General features: G+C 45.4%; 1 protein-coding gene across 3 annotated transcripts in view; it reads right to left on the reverse strand.

Moving 5' to 3' along the window:
* Positions 1–21,624, reverse strand: part of DPY19L3 (dpy-19 like C-mannosyltransferase 3) — a 428,279-nt gene that overhangs the window by 109,151 nt on the left and 297,504 nt on the right. For all 3 annotated transcript variants that reach the window (XM_085637855.1, XM_085637856.1, XM_085637857.1), the window contains one exon: positions 1,760–1,918. In XM_085637855.1, coding sequence (XP_085493981.1) covers positions 1,760–1,918 — 159 coding nt within the window. The remainder of the gene's footprint in view (positions 1–1,759; positions 1,919–21,624) is intronic.

Below are 21,624 nucleotides of genomic sequence, written 5' to 3' on the forward strand. Positions count from 1 at the left end.
GTTCTGTTCACAGGAGCCCCTGTGCTTGGCTTGGACCGGGTGCCCAGAAGAACGTCCAATAAGGCATTGTTGAAAGGCAAGGGTTCTGAGGTGGAGGCACCAGGCTGCAGGACCTCTGTCAATACATTAGTCTTTACTGCACCGTAGGAAGCTGCAGGCTCAAGACCGCCACAGCCCTAGGCACCACCACTGCAAATGACGCACCCTCCTCCGTAGCCAGGTTAGGGGGAGACAGCAACGCCAGAATCTGGAGAGGTGTCCAGGCTGCTGGCATCACCCAGCTCCTCATACCAGTCCATATCTTGAGGTTGTGGAATTTCCAAGGGATCCTGCTCCCCCTCCCAATCCTACTCATCCATTCCTAACCCTTCAGAATAGGGCAGGTTGAACAGCATGGAGTCATATGTCTCCGTCGGCGCCAGTCACCTAGTTGGTGGATGCACGACCAGCTCTGTGTCGATTGGGAAAGGGCTGCAGAAGGGCACCGGTGAGGCCGAGCACCTCAACGCTGGTCGCAGCTCCAGGGAAGGTCGCAGAGGTATGACTAATGCCGGTCCAGACCCGGGAGGACGTGGCGTCGGAGCCGCGGAACCCACGGGTACTGCTTCATCTGACCCTGCGGGGCCCGAAGTCGCACCAGCAGGGTTAGGCTTTCCAAATATGGCGCACATGGTGTCAAAAAATTATTTTAGTTGTGTGGGGGGCACTTCTGGCCTCGGAAAGGGAGGGAAATGCGGAGCCGACCCAGGCATTCGCTATGCGGAGTGGGTCCTCTAACGCAGAGGTTCCTCCATCTTGTCACATGACGGACGGACGGGGCGAAGTCGAAGCACGCTTCAACTTCTTGTGGTGCCTCTTACCAGACCGCAATCTCTTTGAGGTAGAGGACTTCGACCCTCCTGAGCAGTGCTCGGACCTTCTTCTCGATCTAGAACGGAAACGAAATAGACGAGGTGACCTCCGTGACGCCTGATTCCGGACCGCGATCAGATTTAGGGACCGCTCCCTCAAAGCCTATGGAGCCATGACCCATGGCCAGGCAATTGGAGCACGAATTCATGTCATGCTCCAGGCACCAGAGACAAACTAGATAGGGTTCTATCACTGACATGGCATGGTGACAGGCGCCACACGGCTTGAACCCCGAGGTCTTCTTGCTAGACATCCTAACACAGCAAAAGGAGTTGACAAAATGTTGAAAAAGGTTGGTCAAAAAATGACAAGGGGTAGCTCTCTTCAGATCTGCCCTGGCTGGTGCGGAAAGAAAAGATCCAAATGTCAGCATGCCGGAGTGGCAGCTATATTGACAACACGGACGGCACAACGACCACAAAAATGACGACATCATGCGGAGTCGACTGATGCCAACTACCGTCGTGCAAGTGTACTGCTATCAAAAATTTGCCAGATCCAGGCTGACGCCTGGAAGTTCACAGGTAAGGAATCTGTGGCTAGATGTCTCTATCAGATATATGATTTCAGTAAATAAATTCGAATTTAAAAAAAAATGTTTGGTCTACTACATTTTTTTATAGCTAATATGACAACACCTCAAATATGTTCACCAGTAAGTAAAGATACCTCTTATTACTGAATTAGTGCCATCTTAAATGTTTTGAATACATATCAACTTTCATGTGAAACGAACACTAGACCAACATACTTGTGGCCCAAAAAAAAACATCTTTGTTTTATTCAGTTGGTTCCATAATTTAATTGACACGTGAATAATAAAGTTGAAACCGTATAAATACAATACCTAAGGTTGAGAAAAGCAGCAATCCCTGCCACTATCACCAAAATGAGGGTGGTACATATGTACGGATAAAGAAGATATGTACTTGAGAGCCTTTCAAACGTGTTGAGCGGCAGCAGACCGAAAGCTTCTTCACACAGGTAGAGGTTAGCATCAAAATCTCTGTAGAACAACATTTTAGAACAATAAATTACTTTTTCAGTTTTTCTACCAAAAATAAATAATATGGTTTCAAATAACATTTAAGGGGGGGGGGGGTGTTTCAATAACAAACACAATGCATGATCACGATTTTACATAAGTACCATAATTACACTGAATGTACTACTTGCCAGCAAGAGTATTAAGCATTGGCAAAGCCTATTGATCTGGCCTTGCCAAACTGCATTGGTTATTCTTTTTATTGTAAGCAGATGCCGCAAAACAAAACTGGGCTGCCACATGCTTACATTAAATGAATTCGATTTCAAAATAATTCACTGATGTGGCCTTTTCATGTGTAATCTTTTTTAAATAAGAAATCTTGCAATTGTGCTACATACATTATTATTATTGTAATTATTTGTGATGGGCACAAGAATAAATCAGTACTTATGAAAACACTCAACTCACAGGCAGCTACAATGTTATTTAAACAATTTCTAACTTTAAAAAGGGGATATAAAATACATCACCATCTAACGGGGGACCCAAAGTGCAGGCAAAATAAATAGATGGTATTGAAGTTAACATTTAAAATAAATAAGATTAAAAAACACACACATATATATTTTAGAGCAGTTTTTCACAGATGAGAAAGGGTGAATGTTTTTATACATGTTAGCCTGGTCCCAACTATGGGGAATCACCACTGATCTAATAAGTACTTCTTCCAAAGTTACATTTGTGTCACATCTTTCCATTATTTGGACAAGGCCAGGAAGTACATGTGACACATATGTACAATTTAGCAGCCTATGGGTACATTGCCAACTCCATTAACTTACTTTAAAAACTGGAAAATTACATAAAATCAAGAAATTTCACTAGAAAGTAAGAAAAGTGATTTTTTAAAACATCTTTCACATGCCCTGTTTTTTTAGGTCTCCACTAGACAGCGCATGCGCTGTCTCGAATATGCTCTTGTATATGCTTTATGGGCTTCAGCCCGCCCATAGGCTTCCCATTTGTTGGCTGCTTCGTCGCTCTTGTATTCTTCCTCCCCATTTGTCCACGGCATGCATGCCTCATGCCTCTTCCTGTGTTTAGCCCTCCACAAGAAAATGGCCTGATTACTACTATCTATTCACAATCCCCATTCCCATTTTAGGAACTACTTTTTTCTTTGTTAAAGAGCACTTCACATGATTGCGCACGTTTTCACTTGCTCCAAGCTTACCTTGTCACATTTGCTGTGCATTTAAAGACCAAGGTTAAATGTCAAGCTGTGTCTTCGAGGGAGTCTGGTGTTTATTTTGCTTTCGCCTGACTTCAAAGTGAGAGCGGTTGCAGAAAACAGGAATGCAGCTTCCTTTGCCCATGGATCCTGCGCGTTCCTTTCTTTTTTTAGACATACCTTTTGAGATGGCTGTGAATCTGCATGATTTGTTCAGAGTGAGATACAGGAACCAGGTGAGCCGCGCATGCACACTGGGGGTATAACGCAAAAGTAAACTTTCTTCTGGGAAGAGAATAGTCAAGAGCAACACTAAGCAGCTCGCTTGTAGGGAAGAAGAAATCAAGGCGGTTTACATTTTTTGGGGACATCTCAGAGCAAGATTAAAAGCTTTACGTGGGCTCCGAAATTTCAGGGTTCAGTTGTTTCACGCTCTCTTAAAGCGTCAGAAAACAGGTTGTGCGTCCTCTGTCAAATCTTCAGGTTAATGACAACATGCAGGTGACTTTTCCAGGGATCAAAAACAAAGTACCGTTTTAGGTAGACGCGAACCAATTCCCTAGCAGTCCTCTATATTTGTTCGATGAAAAACCTGTGTAAAGCGTTTGAGCGGAGGATGAGCAAATACCACTTTTACAGAGAACTACGCTGTTTAGTTTGCATAACATCATGTTCGTAAACATTTTAATATAAGTACAGAGGCTACAGAAGCTTCTCTTCCAAGGAACTAGGTTTGTCAATCTTTAGTTCTATATTATGAGATGAAAGACTTGCATATTTTTGAACTATTAATACAGGCTTTTCAACAAACAAAATACCTCTCTGGAAACTGATAAGTGTGTTATTTTAACAGAAAGAGAAATAAATAGAAGGTGAAACAACTAGGATCTTTTTGCCAGGGGTGTGCCATCTTCTATTTTTTTTTTTAATTGCTTTAAGATGTATAAAATAATTGAAGCAGCTTGCTCCCAGGCACAGTGAAACAAACGTGTTGTCAAATCCTGAGGCAAATTTAAGGGTTACAATAGGGAAGCGGCCTTAGCATTCAGACTGGTTGTTGTGTTGAATATAGAGGAGGGCGAGCCACTGAAAGCTCGAGCCTGAAGCCTGGTTGTGGCTCAGCCCGAGGTCCTCTTGGAACCTCGAGCACATAACAAGCTGAGTTTTGATGTGGTTTCAGCCTGCAACCCTCGCTCTTCACTCACCCATAAAGAGGTAAAAACAAAGTATTAACATTTGGGGGAAAAAGGAGAGACAAGTAGGTACTCATTTAATGGCTGATTTAAACCAGAAAACTTGGGCTAATCATGGATTCCCTGCTAAACCATATTGTGTGATCCTAGGCAGATATTTGATTTTACCATCCTCCTTTTTCTACGCAATTGCATATAAAAGCACCTTCAAACGTGTGAGTTCAATATCAGCTGTGCGAAAACCGATCGTGTTCCATTTAATAGACCATAATGTTGCTCTATCTGTGATAATCTGGGCCACATACAGGGTTGAAATATCAACTTTCTTCTTTCCTAGTCCTCTAATAGCACTCTCGCCAGTGTGGTGGTGGGGCAGGAATGCTTCTAAGATCATGTTTGAAAACCATCCCTTCTAAGTACTTCTCAGTGGAGTACTGTAATGTGACATATTAGTATCAAAGCTTCCACATATTAAAGAAGTACGCTTCGTGCATTTTTAGGAGACCTTATCATACTGATGTTGCATGCTTTAAATGGCAGAACTTTTCATGGCTCAGCTCATGCACGGGCTCTAAGAACCAAGCCTTACCCTTGGTGGGGGGTTCGACCTGTTCATTTGCTGGCTTGTTTCCATCTTTTCCATGGCCCTCTGTGAGACTCCTGTGTCAGAACTGCTCGCTCCGTGACTCCAAGAGCTTCCAATTCAGGTTACATTGGCAGCTGCACCGACGCCTAGAGCGCAACCGGGCTTCTTCCCTCTCTGGGGTAACCCAGCACCCGCTCCACCCTGAATGTCCAGGGGTGTAGGGGAGAGAGGGACGAGTGGAAGCGGGGACGCCAGTTCACGTTCGGATGCTTATATTGTATTGCAGTTTTTGTATCGCACCTACCACCCAGAGGCGGGGCCGGCATGCTTCCACAGATACAATGACTGGTTTGCTGCGTTACTTAAATCAGTTTTCGGATTAGAACTTGCCCATATTATGTAGAAATTGGGGTGCCGTGGCTATAGTCCTTACTGGGGCCTGCCCAACTCTAAGCAGGGGTGTAGTCACCATTGATGCAGCAGGTGCAGTGGCACAGTGGCCCAGCGCCCTAATGGACCCATTGAACCCTGACAAGTTTTGTACTTTACTAAATCAACCGCACGAAAAGGACCATTTCATTTTCCTTGCATGCACCAGGGCCTCTGGCATCCTTATTACACTACTGATCATAACCAATGCTTATCCTGGGACTTTCCTGGCAAGTGGTAACCAGTTCTTTAGTTACAACGTGGACCAAACATGTATGCATTGAAAGCCGCCAGGAGAAACATGCACCAGCGAACAGAAATATCTGTACTCATGAAGCATTGCGTTGGGTTCCCTTCTCTCTATATTGTAAAGCAAAAATGAAAATATTTCCAAGTATTGCTACACTTTGGACCAGCTCCTGAATCTTAATGTAATCAACAACACATTTGCATAGATGGCCTAACCAAGACTCCCAGTAACACTCTGCCCTAAAGAACAATTGTATTAACTGTGACTGACATTAAGGAAGTCTGAAGATGTTCATCATTTGTAGGGATGTGCTGGGCTGACCTTGTGATTGATACCTGTAACGTGCAAGTACCTGCCAACTGCTTCTATGCCATGCATGATAACTTCCAGCCAATCCTGGCTTTTTATTTTATGTAATAGCACTTTTCACGCTGAGCTGTTTGTGCCAACAGGTTTCTTCATAAAAGGGAAAACTACAAGTTCCACTATAAGAAAATGCTGTTGCCTGAAATGTCAGGATTGGCAGGAGGTGTCACACAAAACATGGGATTATTTGGTAGCTGTGTTTGCAGACCTGCACTGGACTCTTTAATGAGATAAATACATGAACTACCCCTTTTTTAGGTCTCACCGCGCATTTGTTGTGCTGTGAGAAATATAGTTTACAATTCAGTGAGCTTACAAGCCACCCACAGCATACCATTCGTTGTTTTCATGGTCACTCTCATTTGCAATCTTTCAATTGCTTAGCTCCTGTAGGCTTCCCTTCCTTTCTTGTGTTAGTTCATCCCAGGACTATAGAACAAGTACGTGTCCTTCCTCGTCTTTTTGCAATGCATAATGTTTTCTATTTCATAGACGTTTCGGTATGCCTGGGCATTCAATGTGCTTTTTTACTTTTAACACGGGAATGTGGCTTCTTATTTATGCTGCTTTCACCTTACCTGCTGTCTCTGTTGACGCTTTAGTTACTTAAACCCCCAACTGTACTACTCTATGCTACTCCGATCCACTCTATTACATGCCACTCCACACAATGCAACTCTTCTCTACTCCCCCCACTCTAAACCAGTTTACTATACACCACTTCACTCTACACAATGTCCTTCTGCACCACTGTATGCCACCCTACTGTACATCACTCCACGCCTCTATATGTCACTCTACTATACACTGTTCCACAACTTGTTTATGCGCCTCCACGCCCCTCAGCTCCACTCTCCTCTACGCCAATCTACTCTACGCCAGTAACTTGTAGCCATGGTAACTAATAGCCAAGCTGCTGTACAACATGGCTAAAAGACACTGACAAAGCCAATTGCTCTCAAGTAGGCGAGACCCATTGGCTTTGCCGATGCTTGTCTTGTAAAGTGAGTGGGAAGGTCAGGACAATGTAGCTCTGTAGGCTGCAGCTAAGCCTCTAACAGTTCTTAGTCCTCCAGTGTCTCATCGTGCCCTGTAGGTTGCATACATCGGTTCTTTTTGAGCTGAAAGTCAATTTTAAGCATAAATCAACTTTATCTAAACGAGATGGGACGTTTGCTTGTGGTGTCAGGGGAAATTTCCTGAATCCATTTATTCTCCTCCAGGAAATCTACACTGATAATCGTAAGCACTGACTAGAATACCTAGCACGCCCTATAATTTGCAATGGAAGGAATAAGACACAGATCCGTAGAACTCAGCAAAGAGATTTATAAAGGAGAACAGTCAATGCAGTCATTTTTGTTTAGAATCTGAATCAAGACAATTGTGTCGTAAAGGTGTGAACAGACATCAGGGAGCGGCTATGCAGAGTGGAGAAATTGGAATATTTCTCGATAAAGCAGCAGTACACGTGTTTTTGCCTCTGGTTTAATGGGTAGTTGATTTACCAGGCAAATCTTTGTTATCTTTTTGATAGCACAAGAGAATGAAATAAACAATACATCTCGACAGTGATTGTTGCCATATGGTAAACTCTGTACATAATGGATCACAGTTGACAAATAACTGTTTGGACTCAAGTCTTTGGTCTTATCCAGATACACCTTTAAAACTCTTCTTACATTAACTGTGTGGAGGTGCCTCTCTGCTGCAGAAGAGAGATTCTGAAAAAAATCTAAAGGAATAGTTTGCATAACATGCAAGTCTGGAATACCTTAGGGAGGAACATAGAGTTTTCTCATTACTACTATTACTATGAAATATTGTGTACGGTTCATGGGCAGATGGAGCCTTTATCTCAATAACTCTGCACAAAGATGTTATCGTAAATAGAAGAGGAACTTTCCAGGAAAGGTCTTTTAAGTAAGCCTTGTGAATAGGCTCCAAGGGAGGGCTAATGAGATACAAAAGGATGATGTTTCATTCACATGTAGGAGAAGGTCTCTGAATAGGGAGAAAAAAAAACTTTCTTAATGACCTACAGCAAATTCTTCCCTACAGGGATTTTGAAAAAGATGTTTGTGAAGGACAAATTCTGTGTGCATTGATTGCTGCAGGGTGGACTTTAATAGAGTTTAATTTCAGTTTTGCCTTAGCCAAATGAAAACGATATTGAAGCAGTGCTTCTTCTTGGCAGAGGGTAGGGTCACAATTGTTCTGAGCACACCAGATGCAGAACCTCTTCCACCTAAAGGAGTAGGAGGCCTTCGCAGATGGCCTTATAGCTTCTTCTAACATGTCCATGTACTCCTGAAGAAGGTTCAATGGGCCATGTTGTATGGATTCAGGAAACAGGATGGCAAGTTCAAGGATGGAAGATTGGGGTGCGGTATCTGGCCCACAAATGTGTGCAAAAGGTCTGGTCTGCATGGCAGCCTCCTGCGTGGGCATTCAGAGAGATGGAGGAAGTCTGTGAACCACCACTGACAAAGTCACTCTGCAGCAATAAGAATTATTCTGTCCCTCAAGTAAGTCAGCTTGATAGATTACTGGTAATAGGAGAATGGGAGGAAAGGCTGAAAAATGTGCTTGATCCACGGGGCATTCCCTATTGTCCCTTGTTGGTAAAATCTAGGGGTGGGCAGAATTGGTGGAGTTTGATTCCATGGAATTCCGCAGAATTACATAAAAATTCTGCAAGATTCCGCAGCGTGATGGAGTGGGGATTTGACCCAATTGTCTTACCACAAAATGCACCCTTGCATCCAAGAATGGATGCGAAGATGCATTTTGCGCTAAGAAAATAGTGCACTCAAACACTACTCAACACCCTTACTTACTATGCAGGGATTATACTGTACCTAAACTTTAGAAACCACTGCATATCACTCTGTGGCATATACCCATTGGCGTCCCTACATACTCTGCAATGAGTACTGCAGAGTATGTAAGGGCAGAGTGGTATGCACTATAGTGATGTCTAAACCGGGTGGGAAGTGGGAGCAGACGTTCTAGGTTTAAAAACCATTGCAGTGGTTTTTAAACTGAGGCACTGCTTCCTCTGCCTGCCCTGTTCAGATATCACTGCAGTGCATCCCCCATCATCGCCCTTACATACTCTGCAGTGATTATTGCAGAGTTTGTGTGGAAGAAGAGGGGTATGCTCTACAGTGGTTTGGTTTCTAAAGAGGGCCTCAAGAGGAAGCAGTTCCTCTATGTTTAAAAACCATTGCAGATTAAACTTTAATCTGCAGTAATTTTTAAACCGAGTGACTGCTCCTTTTTTCAGCCCTGTTTTAGAAACCACAACCACTGCAAATGAATTCTGCCGACGGAGCGGTGGAATTTATCTGTAATATCACATTACAAGGGTAATGTGGAATTACCAAATTCCTTCGATTGCACTGGCAGAACTAAAAATTCCTCCGATTCCGAAGGGGGAATTAAAAGTTCCGCCCACGGATAGTAAAATCTCAAAGCAATGTTTGGGCTGCTTTTATAATTTCAGAAGAGGTCTGTTTTTGGGAAACCCCAATTGCAGAATATGTCTCGCAAAACGGAACAGTTATTGAACCATAAATGTTTTTTGTATGGTCATGCTCAAAGAGTCTACTTGAGCATTCTGGATCCCTGGCAGATGGACAGCTGTAATCCTGATCTTTTTGGCTACTAGCCGTCTCCAGACAGATTCAGCCCCCTGTGACAAGGCTCTAGATCTTCCCTATCCCTGCTTGTTCAGGTAATGCATGGTTGTTGTGTTGTCCATTTGGACAAGCAGGAAGTCCATCTTGAAGGGTGAAAGAAACGTTTTCAGGGCTAGGTGCACCAACCTCAACTCCAGCAGGCTGATGCGATATGCTGCTTTCTTCGGAGACCATGTGCTTGAACCTGAAGATGATCCATGTGGGCACTTCAACATGATAAGGAAGCATATGTTACAAATGTCTGCTTTGGGATGTCTTCATGGAACCTCATTCCACAAACCAGGTTTCTCTGGACGGCACCACCAACAGACAGATTGCGCTGCCTGTGGTGATGAGAATTAATTTGTCTTCCTATTTACCTGAAAAGTGGCCCCACTGATACCCCAGCCCTTGTTGTAGCACTCTTACATTGAGGTGTGCATTTGGTACCAGGAGATGCAGGGAGCAAATCCAACCAAGTAGAGACGATATTTGGTTCGCTGTTGGATGGGCTGTTTTTTTCAGACTGTGATATTTTAGGAGGACCGTTAAAAGGAAAAACCTTTTATGTAGAAACTGCATTGAAAACCGATTTTTCGTGACTGATGTGCAAGTCCAATTAGTTGACGGTAGTAACTGCAATAAGGTAATTATGGCACACTTGTTTATATGGTGACGTCTTGATCAGCCAAACATCTAGATAAGGATAGACGATCTTCAACTTCCTGAAATGTGCTGCAATGATGTCCATTAACCTTGAAAAGGTCATGGTTGCAAACTTTAGCCCACAAGTAAGGACCTTGAACTGGTAATAGTCGCTTACCACTATTAATCTCAGGAATATTCTATGTTTTGAAAATAAACATCTTTAACATCAATTGAGCATAGCCAAACCACCTGATGAAGTGTCACCATCCCAAATGTGTCTTTGCACATCCATTTGTTCACCATCTTAAGATATGGAATTAGTCTTAGTTAATTCGCCAGCCCTTTTTTCTTCATCAAAAATAGCAGGTATAACTTCCCATTCTTTTCTGACCAGAAGGGACTTTTCCACAGCCGGTTTTTGCAAGAGGATGGAAATATCTTGGATGTAAAGGGATGACTTCTTTGGTGGAATTGCTGGTGGTGGGTTTCTGCACCAAACAATATGTAACTTGAAAACAAAAGGTTCAAGTTCCTGTGCTTTGCCTCAGGTCTGAGACCTGTGAGTGTCAGCTAGGAAGAACTGGGTAAGGCCAAGTCAGGATAGTACCCATGAGCTGGAAAACATGATCAGCACTCGGCTTCAGCACTGAAGACATGGTTGGATGTTATGATACTCTCATTAAGTATCTCTAAACTCTTCATGCTGGTTTCCTGGAAGGTGGTCTATGAACAGCTAGTGAGCCCCAGAGCGTCTTGTCATAAGCTCATAAAAGTGCTGTGGCACTCACTGTTTTCATAGTAGTAGTAGACGTGCTACACATTGTTCTCCCTATGAATTCAGCTTCTTGCCCTTTGTCCTGAGGCACTTTAGATAAGGGGACAGTAGCATGGGATTTGCAACTAGCTGACACAATGACGGAATCTGGAGGAGGACCTATGTGAAGAAACAGTGGATCCTGGTCTGGAGGCAGGTACGTCTTTCAAAGTTGGGATGAGAGTGCCTTGATAGAAGCTGGATTTAAGAAAAGTTCCTTGGCGGGTTCGAGATGTCCCTGAAACCAATGGTAACAAAGTGCTTGAGACAAAAAATTGGTGCAACGTTTCCAAAACGACAGATAAGGTGGATATTGTAGCTGGAAGAGAGATATTCAGCTTTTTGCCTCTCTTATAAGGACTTAACCGTATCAATTCCATCAACAGAAGATACCTTTACTAGAGAAGAGTCTGTCACGATAAGAGAGTATCTCCCCATAGATGATATTGAAAACCTTGGCAAATGTGATCAGGTTATGAAATCCTATCTGTGTCGTGAGTGCGCATGGATTGGTGATCTTGAACTATTTGGATGGCAGTGAGATTACAATCTTGTCCTTCACCCGATACATGACTGTGAGTAAATGCTCTGCTATTTATAAGTCTATGCAATAAATGTCCTTGTAAATCTCAATAAAAACTATATTTAAAAAACCTTGTCCTACACCTACGATGAGATCTAGAATGTTGAGATCGAGACCTGAAATTTCTTGGTGGCAGAAGAGGTATGAGCACGGATTTTGAGGAACCCTTGGTAGCGCTCTTGGGGGAGAAAACTCCTCAGGAATTACCAGAGGTGGAGGAGGTGTCAAAGATCACCGAGGTGGCGGAAGAGGAGCCAGCGAAAGTGTGGATGGTGGCAGGGAAGGAGTCTGGTATAAGGACTAGAGAAGCCAGTCTACTTAGTGAATATGCTCTGGAGTACTCAGAGTGTGATTCTGAAGGAAGCCTTCGAGCTTCATCGTCCTTGGTCACTCCACAGTTTTCTACACAGCAGCAGATGATTGTCTCAACATCAATGATCACCTTGACGTACAGGGCATATTCCACTTCTACATCAAATGTGTCCTTGATGGTTATCTAACCTTTGACAGTGAGCATGCTGAATCTGTACCCATTCTTGATGTCTATATCCTCAATGTCAAAAAGGGACATTATTTCTCGCTAGGTCTTCTCCATTTTAACCTCCCCTTGCATTAGCCCTCGGTGAGCGAGACAGGAGCACTGGTATAGAGGGCAGCCTCTCTTTGCTCCTCAGATGTTCCTCCTGAAAGTGATTCTTGCCACTTCCACTTTTCTTTCTGGCCATACAGGCGAATCTTCTAATACCCTCTCAAAGTGCACCAGGGGAGGGAGAAGCAGTGATTACACTTTCTGGGGCTGTGAGATTCTGGTAGGCATTGGATACAGACCTGGTGAGGGTCTGTTTTGATCATTTTTCTGACACATTTTGGGGACTTCGCAAAAACTGATTGCATTTGGGGAAAAAAAATCTGTCAGGAAAAACAGAAAAATACTCTCAATCCTTAAGGACACTGAGTAAACTAATTTTAAGAAGGTTCTTCAAGGTTTATTCACCAAACATTAAACATTATCAGGGTAAGTGGTATATGGAACACCAGGGGCATACAAATACAATACAGGAAGTAGGGGTTCCCCCTGCTCCTCAACCATGGGTGCCTCGTCATTTCCTTGATCCTAAATTTATATGTCTGTAAAATTGTAGTTTGGTCACAAACACCGAAGGCTTTAGTTCATTCCATGGTATACCATCCATTGTCCCGTGACTTTATCCGCCTTAAGTGGGAATCTGCAGGCTGCATATACGGTTTCCTCTGCTCTCATATACTAGTATTTTGGAAAGTTTTTCTGAGGAAAAAGCCTTAAGTAGGCCAAGCTAGAGCTCCAAAATGCTGTCACCAACAGCCAGAAAAAGAATAGAGGTAACTGCCACATACAGGGCCACCCACGGTGGTGCTGCTGGTGTGAGGTAGTTAGAATTTCCTGACCTACTAGAGAGGAGCCAGACTGCAAATGCCCCCCAGAGAAAAACTGGATGTCAGTGCATGCTCCTTTGGGCTGACATGGTGTGGAGAAGTGGCAGCCACAGAGGTGGGAAGCCCAAGAAAAGGATGAGCAGCAATCCCTGTACAATTATTTTTCATGATCGGACCCAGGGTCCTGAGCTCAGGGAGTGAATGTGGCTGCCCTGATATGCTGCCCAAAGGAAACAAACCAAGGCCAGCAAGGGAAAAAAGAGGACCTTACACATGAATGCAGTAGTAAAAAAAATGTTTTAAAGACAGCAGCGGATCAGAATCAATCATTAGATACTGCAAGTTCTTTGCATTTCAATTTAAAGTGCAATTCTGTTTAGAAAACAATGCTAAATATAGCAAAGTTTGAAGAATGGGGTTCCTAACTAACTATGATCGAGACAGTAGATATAAGGGGGAGGATATAAAATGATTCCTGAGGGAAGCTTTTCTGGACCTTGTAGAGATGTGTACAGTGCAAGCACTGACACACATGCTAGCTTTTTAGAGACTCACCAGGAAAGAGATCTGGCATAGGTACACCGTCAGCAGAGCCGAGAGATGCTAAAGGGAAAGAATACAGAAGAGACAGAAGGGAAAGAATACATTGTATGGCACCAGAGTTCATGTCTTTCTGGAGGCCACTGCAGCAATGTTGAGATGCAGGCAGTAACTGCAAATTGGAAGCATGCATTGGCAAAGCTTACAGGATCTTCCTTTGAAAGGCGTTAGCAGACATTTTGGTTTTGCCCATGCTTATTACTCAAGCTGTACATCGGCAACAAAAAGAAAAATAAATGCTGGTGGTAGATGCTGAACAGGCCCTGTATGACAAAGCATGCGCGCATGCAACACCACATATGCTCATGTGAAAGTCATGCCGCTGGAGCAGCCATTTTATTTTTCAGTTTTAATTTGCTATTTGAAGATGGTGAACATCTTCTTGGAGAGGTAAATTAAAAAATAAAAAGTGCTACTCAGTGCCGCAGACGTGGTGGGCGACTCTGGGATATATGGTGGCCAAACGTGACATTGCGCAACTGTGGGGTTCCCAGAGGTCGCCGACTGTCTCGGCGTGGAAGGACAACATGGATTGGTGTATGTTTCGGGAAAAGGTGGTGTATGTTGCGAGAGGTAAGCCTGGGACGTGGGTGAAAGTATGGGGCCCCTGGAACGCTTACCGTGGGGGAATCTGTACCCCGCCGCTACTGCCTGATCCGTCACCGGCCCCGTCTCCTTAGCCTGTTTGTCTTCCCGGTTCTGGCCAATGAGTTTACTTAGTCCCCGTCCTGACCTATTCCCCCCCTCGATATTCCTATGACTCAGTGGGGTCCCCCCCCCTAGGGGAGCACATGCTGTTGTTTCTGACTGTGGGTTGCCTTGTGGACTTGCTTTTTTTGTTGTTATTTATATAAAAATGAAACCGTCATGTGAGGTCCGGAAGGTGTGGCTGCCAACGCCTCTTTCAACTCCTGTGAATTCCCTTTTGCCGCAGCGTGCGTTCTATTGTCTGTATTACATGCTCCTCCTGTTTGCTAGCGGCCGGCCTGAAGGTTGTAGGCCCGTCTTTGTATATTTTTTGGATTCTGTAATAAACGGTTTCAAAATAAATAAATAAATAAATAAATAAATAAATAAAATAAAAAGTATGTGCCTGTGAAAGCATATTATTAAGAAAGGAGTGGGCCAGTAGCAAATTGCAGCTGCCATGCCCTCTGAAAAAGAAAGAAAATACAGTCAAAAACGGGATGGAGAGGAATTTTGGATTGGGGGAATGGGCCGGAAAATTCAGTGAAGCGAATGGAGAAAACAACAGGAGGAGCGGAGCAGCACAGCAGAGCTGGGGAGGTAGAGCACTAAATAAAAAACAGGGAAAAAATGTGCACGACAGGGAGGAGCGAGAGTAACACAGACAGCACAACAGGGGCAGCGGTGTGAGGGTAAAACACCATACAGGGGACAGAACAAGAAAACCCCTGCACTCTGATGGAGTGCTGAAAGAAAGTAGTAAAAAGTAGTTCCCTGAAAATTAACACTGGAAGGACTCATCCAGTTAAAAAGTCTGTGAAACAGCTATGCTTCAAGGGAGAGACAAAACAGGAAAAGGAAGAAAAGTCATGGAAGGAGAAGAAAAGCTATTTTATAAGAAGCAAGCAAATGAGATAAACAAGAAAACAACCAATAATGAGCCACGGGCTGCCTCAAAGCACACTCTAAATACTGATTTTGTGCACAATAGGTGTTTCTGGAAGTGATACCTGTGACTTCAAGGCTACCTTACAGTTTCCTGCGAGGCCTAGTGTTCTAGATACAAAAGCTTTATACAATACTAACCCTGAGGCAGTGAGAGACAATAAGGTCTAAAACAGATCATGCCTTTAATCAGGGTGAAAAAACATATTCCTTGTTAACTGGCATTTGCTCCATATGCGGCTTGGGGTAATGGAACTGGTCTGATGTAATTTTTCCCACAAACTGGAATAGTCAAATGACCTATACTTTGAGTTCTCCGACTGCTGCAAAAGACCAATGCTTTCTTTTAAGATCTCAGGATTCTAAAAAAGACCAAAGCTTTATGTAAGCTTTTGGGAATGGTCCAAAATACATATGCTTTGTCTCAGCTCTTCGATGTCAGGAAGCAGGGCTTACCGCGCTCCATGAGACAAGCACAGAAGCACTCGTAGGGGGTAGTAAGCTCTATATAAAAGCAATTCCAATACAATACAATAATACAAACCTGCCTGTGCTGAATATATTTATAAGGAGAAAAGGCTAGCAGTATGCATCAATCGACGGTGCTACCTGCTGGAAGGCTTCATGTTTTTCGAGGCTGCACTCTGCAACACTGACAGACAGCAAAATACATTTCTCAGAGTTGCCTAAAGTCTCATGAGAGTTGGATATGGTGGCAGCCATATTGGACGAAGTACAAGTGTAACTTTTCAAGGTGTCCCTGCTAAGCAATCAAGTTACAATGTTGCTGCAGCCAGGGCCCTTGCTTCCTGGGTTTGTGTTTCAGAACATTTCTCTTCCTTGGGAATTTGTTTTTTTATAACCAATCTTTAGATTTTTCACATGGCACAACAAAGAAAACCCAAAAGACTGCAGTGCATCAAGTCAGCAAAGATTACATTAACCACATGCAAAATTCAATGGCAATCATAACAGTCAGCCCCTGCCTGCATCCAGTCCGTAGTGAGCCCACCACCCACCCCAGATCTTTTGATGCTTACCAGGGCGTACCCGGGCCTCGTAGCTGGGCTGCTCCTTTTGAGCACACCAATCCTCCCCCTCCGCCACTCTGCCAATTTAGGAGGGGTCGGTGACCTCCATTTACAGCAATATATGCTAGGTCATCAACGTCACCACCTGAATGAAAATTTGCTCCATCATAGGGCCACCCACATCCTCCTGCAGCTACCCTGGGAGTAAGAACATGGCTGCGGCCCAAAATCACAGAAATCTCCCTCCCAATCCCCTACCAGAAGGAAACTATTCCCAGGCAGGACCAGACAACATGCAAGAAGTCCGCAGCCGGAAAATAGTGCCTGGTGCAGTTTGCCTGGAGAGCCTTGACTGCTCAGTCTAGCCGCAGTGGGTCATGTAAGTTACATGTAAGTAGTTAAGTTGTACCAGTAGGAGGTGTGTGGAAATAGTCAGTTACCGGTGGGCCATCCTAGCCCTCCGCCAGTCCGTATCCTCGAGGTCTCCCGACCAGGCCTGCCACCGCTGATGCAATTTGGAGGAGTGATCTGGGGCATTGCCAATCAAGGAGCAATAGATTAAGGAGGCAGCCCAAGTCTGCAGCTTCCCCATCAGCAGTTTGGCATCGAGGGGACTAAACTCCGTTAGCTCTGTGTCACGAGGTGCATTTGTTGACAGGGCATGTAACAGCTGCAAGTGCTTATGGAATTGGGTGGTAGGAAAATGGTAACACCGCTGCAACTCCTGAAACGCCTCTACATACGTGCCCTCCCAGACATCACCAAGATGAGTGATTCCAATCCTGTCCCAATGCGCAAAGCCCTCCAGACCCATGGTATGCTGTTGCCACATCTCTCGACACGAGGGGGGGGGGGGGGGGGGGGAGGAGCCCAGTAAGCCAACGTTTCCAACCCACAAAACAAAGTGCCACCCTCCAACACTGCAGCCTCACCTGGGTGCGATCAGGGAGGGAGTGGGGGTTGGGGCCCTATAAACCAGGCCCAGCAGCCTATCTAAGCCAAGTGAGGCAAGTTCCACTTGGTAAGTAAAATCAACCCATCCCCCAGTAAAGCAGTTATTAATCTCAACCAGCTGCAAGGCCAAATAGGAGCAATAAAGATCAGCCATGCCCATCCCACCATGAAAGGGGGACTGCCAGCAGTTTACGTAGGCCACGCAAGGGCGACCGCCGGCCCAGAGGAAGGTAAGTTCAAACAGACATACAAAAACTGGGGCAAAACCATCATTTTGAAAAAAGCCACCCTCCTGAGGGCATGCAATGGCAGACAGGCCCACCTCTGCAAGTCTTGCTTTATTTTAGTAACCAGGGGTGGGGTTGGGGAAGGGGGGTGATCAGATTAAGACTCCAGGCCAGCAATAGGGACTAACAGCTATTTAGACTCATTGACTCTGAAGCCAGATGCCTCCCTGTAGAGCTGCAGGATCTCCAAGCACCGCGGGCCTGAGGCCTTGGGGTTTGAAAGGTATATCAAAATATAGTCTGCATACAGTGAGATATGCTCCTTAGAGCCTCCGTCCCAAGACCACCCCTGGGTACAATCAGCACAATAAATGAGGAGTGCAAGAGGCTCGATCACCAAAGGAAAGAAAAGAGGGGAAGGGGGCAGCCCTACCGGGTACCCTGAATAATAGGGAAAGGAGGTGACAAGGTGCTATTGACCCGAACCCAAGCAGTTTGGCAAGCATACAAAAGACACACAAAGGCACAAAAATGAGGCCCCGGCCCGCTCTAACACAGCTCTTAAGAAGGACCATTCCATGGTGTCAAAGGCTTTCTCAAAATCCACCAAAAGCAAAACAGAGGATTGGCGAAGACGATGTGCTTGAGCGAGGGCCACCTAGACCCTACGGATACAATGGAACGTGTCCCAGGCAGGCATAAAGCCACATTGGTTCGGATGCACCAAATAGGACAAAGTACGGAGCCATCGATTGACCGAAACCTTTATGACCACCTTCACATGCACATTGATGAGAGAAATAGGCTAGTAGGAAGAGTGCCAATCTAACAGCTGGCCTGGTTTAGGAAACAGCACAATCGTGTCCTCATCCGACCCTGTGGGGAATGCCCTGCGATCTGCTGCCTCCGTATACATTGTGAGAAGGTGAGGAGGCAGAAAAATGGGAGACCTCCAACAGTACTAGACCAGAAACCCGTAAGGGCCGTAAGTTTTCTCCGAGGACAGCTTAGAGGCCACTTCCCAAGTCTCCTCCGCCGTGAATCGCTGGCCAAGGTCACTGGCCAGTGACGGAGGAGGGATCGAAGGTAAGGAGTAGTTTCTTTTCTGTAACTCCAGTTCTGTAGTAGGGGTATCTCTGTTATAGTCATAATCTAGTGAATAGTCCCGCCCATGTGCGTGGACCCCGGAGCAATAAAAATAATCTCTTAAGTTGTCAAATCATGCAGACCTGCATCCAAACTTAAGAGAGAATTTCAAAGACAGATAATGCAGCCTATATCCACAGGCTACACTGTCCAGTACTTCAACTAGAAAGAATTCCACCAGCAACCACCAACAGCACTGCCTGTCCAGTTTTTTCCATAGAGAAAGAAACCTGCCTCTTCCAGCAAAAGCCTCTGGAATGATAGAGAGGAAGGAATGGACACACAAGCCCCATAGGCTGCCATTATGTGGCTCAAAACAGGATACTGTGCCTTTAAGAAAACTTTCCAGAACTTTCCCAGTATCCCAGAATGCACAGCAGGTCCCTTCTACTTTCAGTTCTTTTTGAAGGCGTAGCACGCCAGACCTGTAGCATTCCTCACATGAATAATCATCTCTCCACCGGGGAGGAGGGCGGGCGCTTATGACTATAACAGAGATACCCCTACTACAGAACTGGAGTTACAGAAAATAAACTACTCCTTCTGTAGTAGGGGATCTCTGTGTATAGTCATAATCTAGTGAATAGAATGGCAAGCCCCTCCCCACACAAAACAGGCGGTGGAGAAGATACAAGACAATACCACTACTGTGCGAACAGATTTCGCAGCGAAGCCTGCCCAACCTGAGCATCAGCCCTGGCATCCGAGTCCAGACAATAATGCGCAGCAAAGGTATGGACCGACTTCCAAGTGGCCGCCTTGCAGATTTCTGCAATCGGAACATTACGCAGCAAAGCAGTCGTGGCAGCTTTGCCCATGGTGGAATGAGCCTTAGGTTTACCCCCTAAGGTCTTATTAGCCTTTTGATAACACAATTGTATGCAGGACACAATCCACGGAGAGATGGACTGCTTAGAGGTCGCGAGACCGGTCCTGACTGATCCATAATTAATAAACAATTGGTCTGACCTACGAATATCCTTGGTTTTATCAAGATAAAATTTCAACACCCTCCGAACATCCAGGGAATGGAGAGACCTTTCCGCTGGCGAAGAGGGATTCTGAAAGAACGTAGGTAAAGTTATGGTCTGGTTGACATGAAAATCAGAGATAACCTTAGGAAGAAATTTAGGGTGAGTACGCATAACAACCTTAGCAGCATGAAATACAGTATAAGGTTCTTGACAACATAATGCCTGAAGTTCACTCACCCTGCGGGCCGATGTAATGGCCACTAGGAACGCCGCCTTCCAGGATAGGTGCTGCAACGAAGCCTTGTGAATGGGTTCAAAAGGCTCCTTCATCAGTCTAGACAGCACCACATTCAAGTCCCAGGAAGGCGAGGGAAGTCTGACAGGAGGAAACACTTTCTTCAAGCCTTCCAAAAAATCCTTGACCACAGGGATCTGAAAGAAGGAAGTCTGTGAAGGGCATTTCCTGTAAGCAGTCAAAGCAGCCAGATGAACCTTAATGGAATGGAAATTAAGGCCGGACTGCGCCAAATGTAAAAGATATGGAAGGATGACCTCTTCCTTACATGTCGTAGGGTCAAAGCTCTTGGACTTGCACCAGATACAGAACCTCTTCCACTTGTAGGCATAGGACGTCCTAGTGGAAGGCCGTTTAGACTCCTTCAGTATGTCCATACAATCTTCTGGTAGATTCAAATGGCCATATTGCACTATCTCAGGAGCCATGCCGCCAAACTCAAAGACGAGAGGTTGGGGTGCACCATCAGCCCCCCGAACTTCGTGAGAAGGTCCGGCCTGCACGGCAGCCGTATGTGAGGAAGGAGAGACCGGTGAAGTAGGTCCGTGAACCACCACTGTCTGGGCCATTCCGGAGCAATCAGGATCATCCGCGCCCCTGACTGGGACAGTTTGATGAGCACCGCCGGAATCAGGGGAATGGGTGGAAAAGCGTACAGAAAGCTGTTCGACCAGTCGATCCATAGCGCATTCCCCAGCATCCCCCGCTGGTAGTACCTGGATGTGAAGTCTCGGCATTTGCTGTTTTCGGCGGTGGCGAACAGATCTACGTCTGGAGTCCCCCACCTTGTGAAGACTTCTCCTAGTACTTCATCGTTTATGACCCATTCGTGGTTTTCCTGAATCAGTTTGCTCAGTGCGTCCACCTGAACATTCTGCACCCCTGGCAGATGCGTGGCCGTAATCGTCAGTCCTCGGGCCAGAAGCCAGTGCCAGATCGCCTGCGCCTCCTGCGACAGAGTGCGCGATCTCGATCCCCCCTGCTTGTTGAGGTAATACATAGTGGCTGTATTGTCCGTCAGTATCAGCAGCGAGGTGGTCTGGAAGGACGGAAGGAAGGCCTTCAACGCCAGGAAGACAGCTCTGAGTTCCAGGAAATTGATGTAGTACGTCGACTCCAACGGGGACCACTTTCCTTGAATCTGCAACTCCCCGGAATGCGCTCCCCAACCTTGGAGAGACGCATCCGTCACGATACTTGTCTCAGGGATCTCCTTGTGGAAGGGAACCCCCCTGAGGAGGTTCTCCGCCGCACACCACCACTTCAGAGTCTGAAGAGCATGCAGAGACAGCTGTATCTTGTCGTCCCAAGAACCTATCCTCTGATCCCACTGATCCTCCAAGCACTCCTGCAGTGGTCTCATGTGCAGCCGTGCGTGAGGTGTGAGGAAGATACAGGAGGCCATCGATCCCAGCAGTGAAGACACCTTCCTCACCGTCATCGATGGAGCAGTCCTGAGGTCCTGGGCTTTCCGAAGGAGTGATAACCGTCTGTCCTCCGAAGGAGACACGCTTGCTGACCGCGTATCGATGGAGGCTCCCAAGTAATGTATGCACTGGACCGGAGTCTGGACCGATTTGGACATGTTGACGTGTAACCCCAACTTGTTCAAGAGAACGCACGTCCACCGGAAGTGTTCCTGCGCTTCCGAGAAGGATGAGGCCTTGAT

This window comes from Triturus cristatus, chromosome 12 (genome assembly GCF_964204655.1).
Source record: "Triturus cristatus chromosome 12, aTriCri1.1, whole genome shotgun sequence".
NCBI classification, from domain to species: domain Eukaryota; kingdom Metazoa; phylum Chordata; class Amphibia; order Caudata; family Salamandridae; genus Triturus; species Triturus cristatus.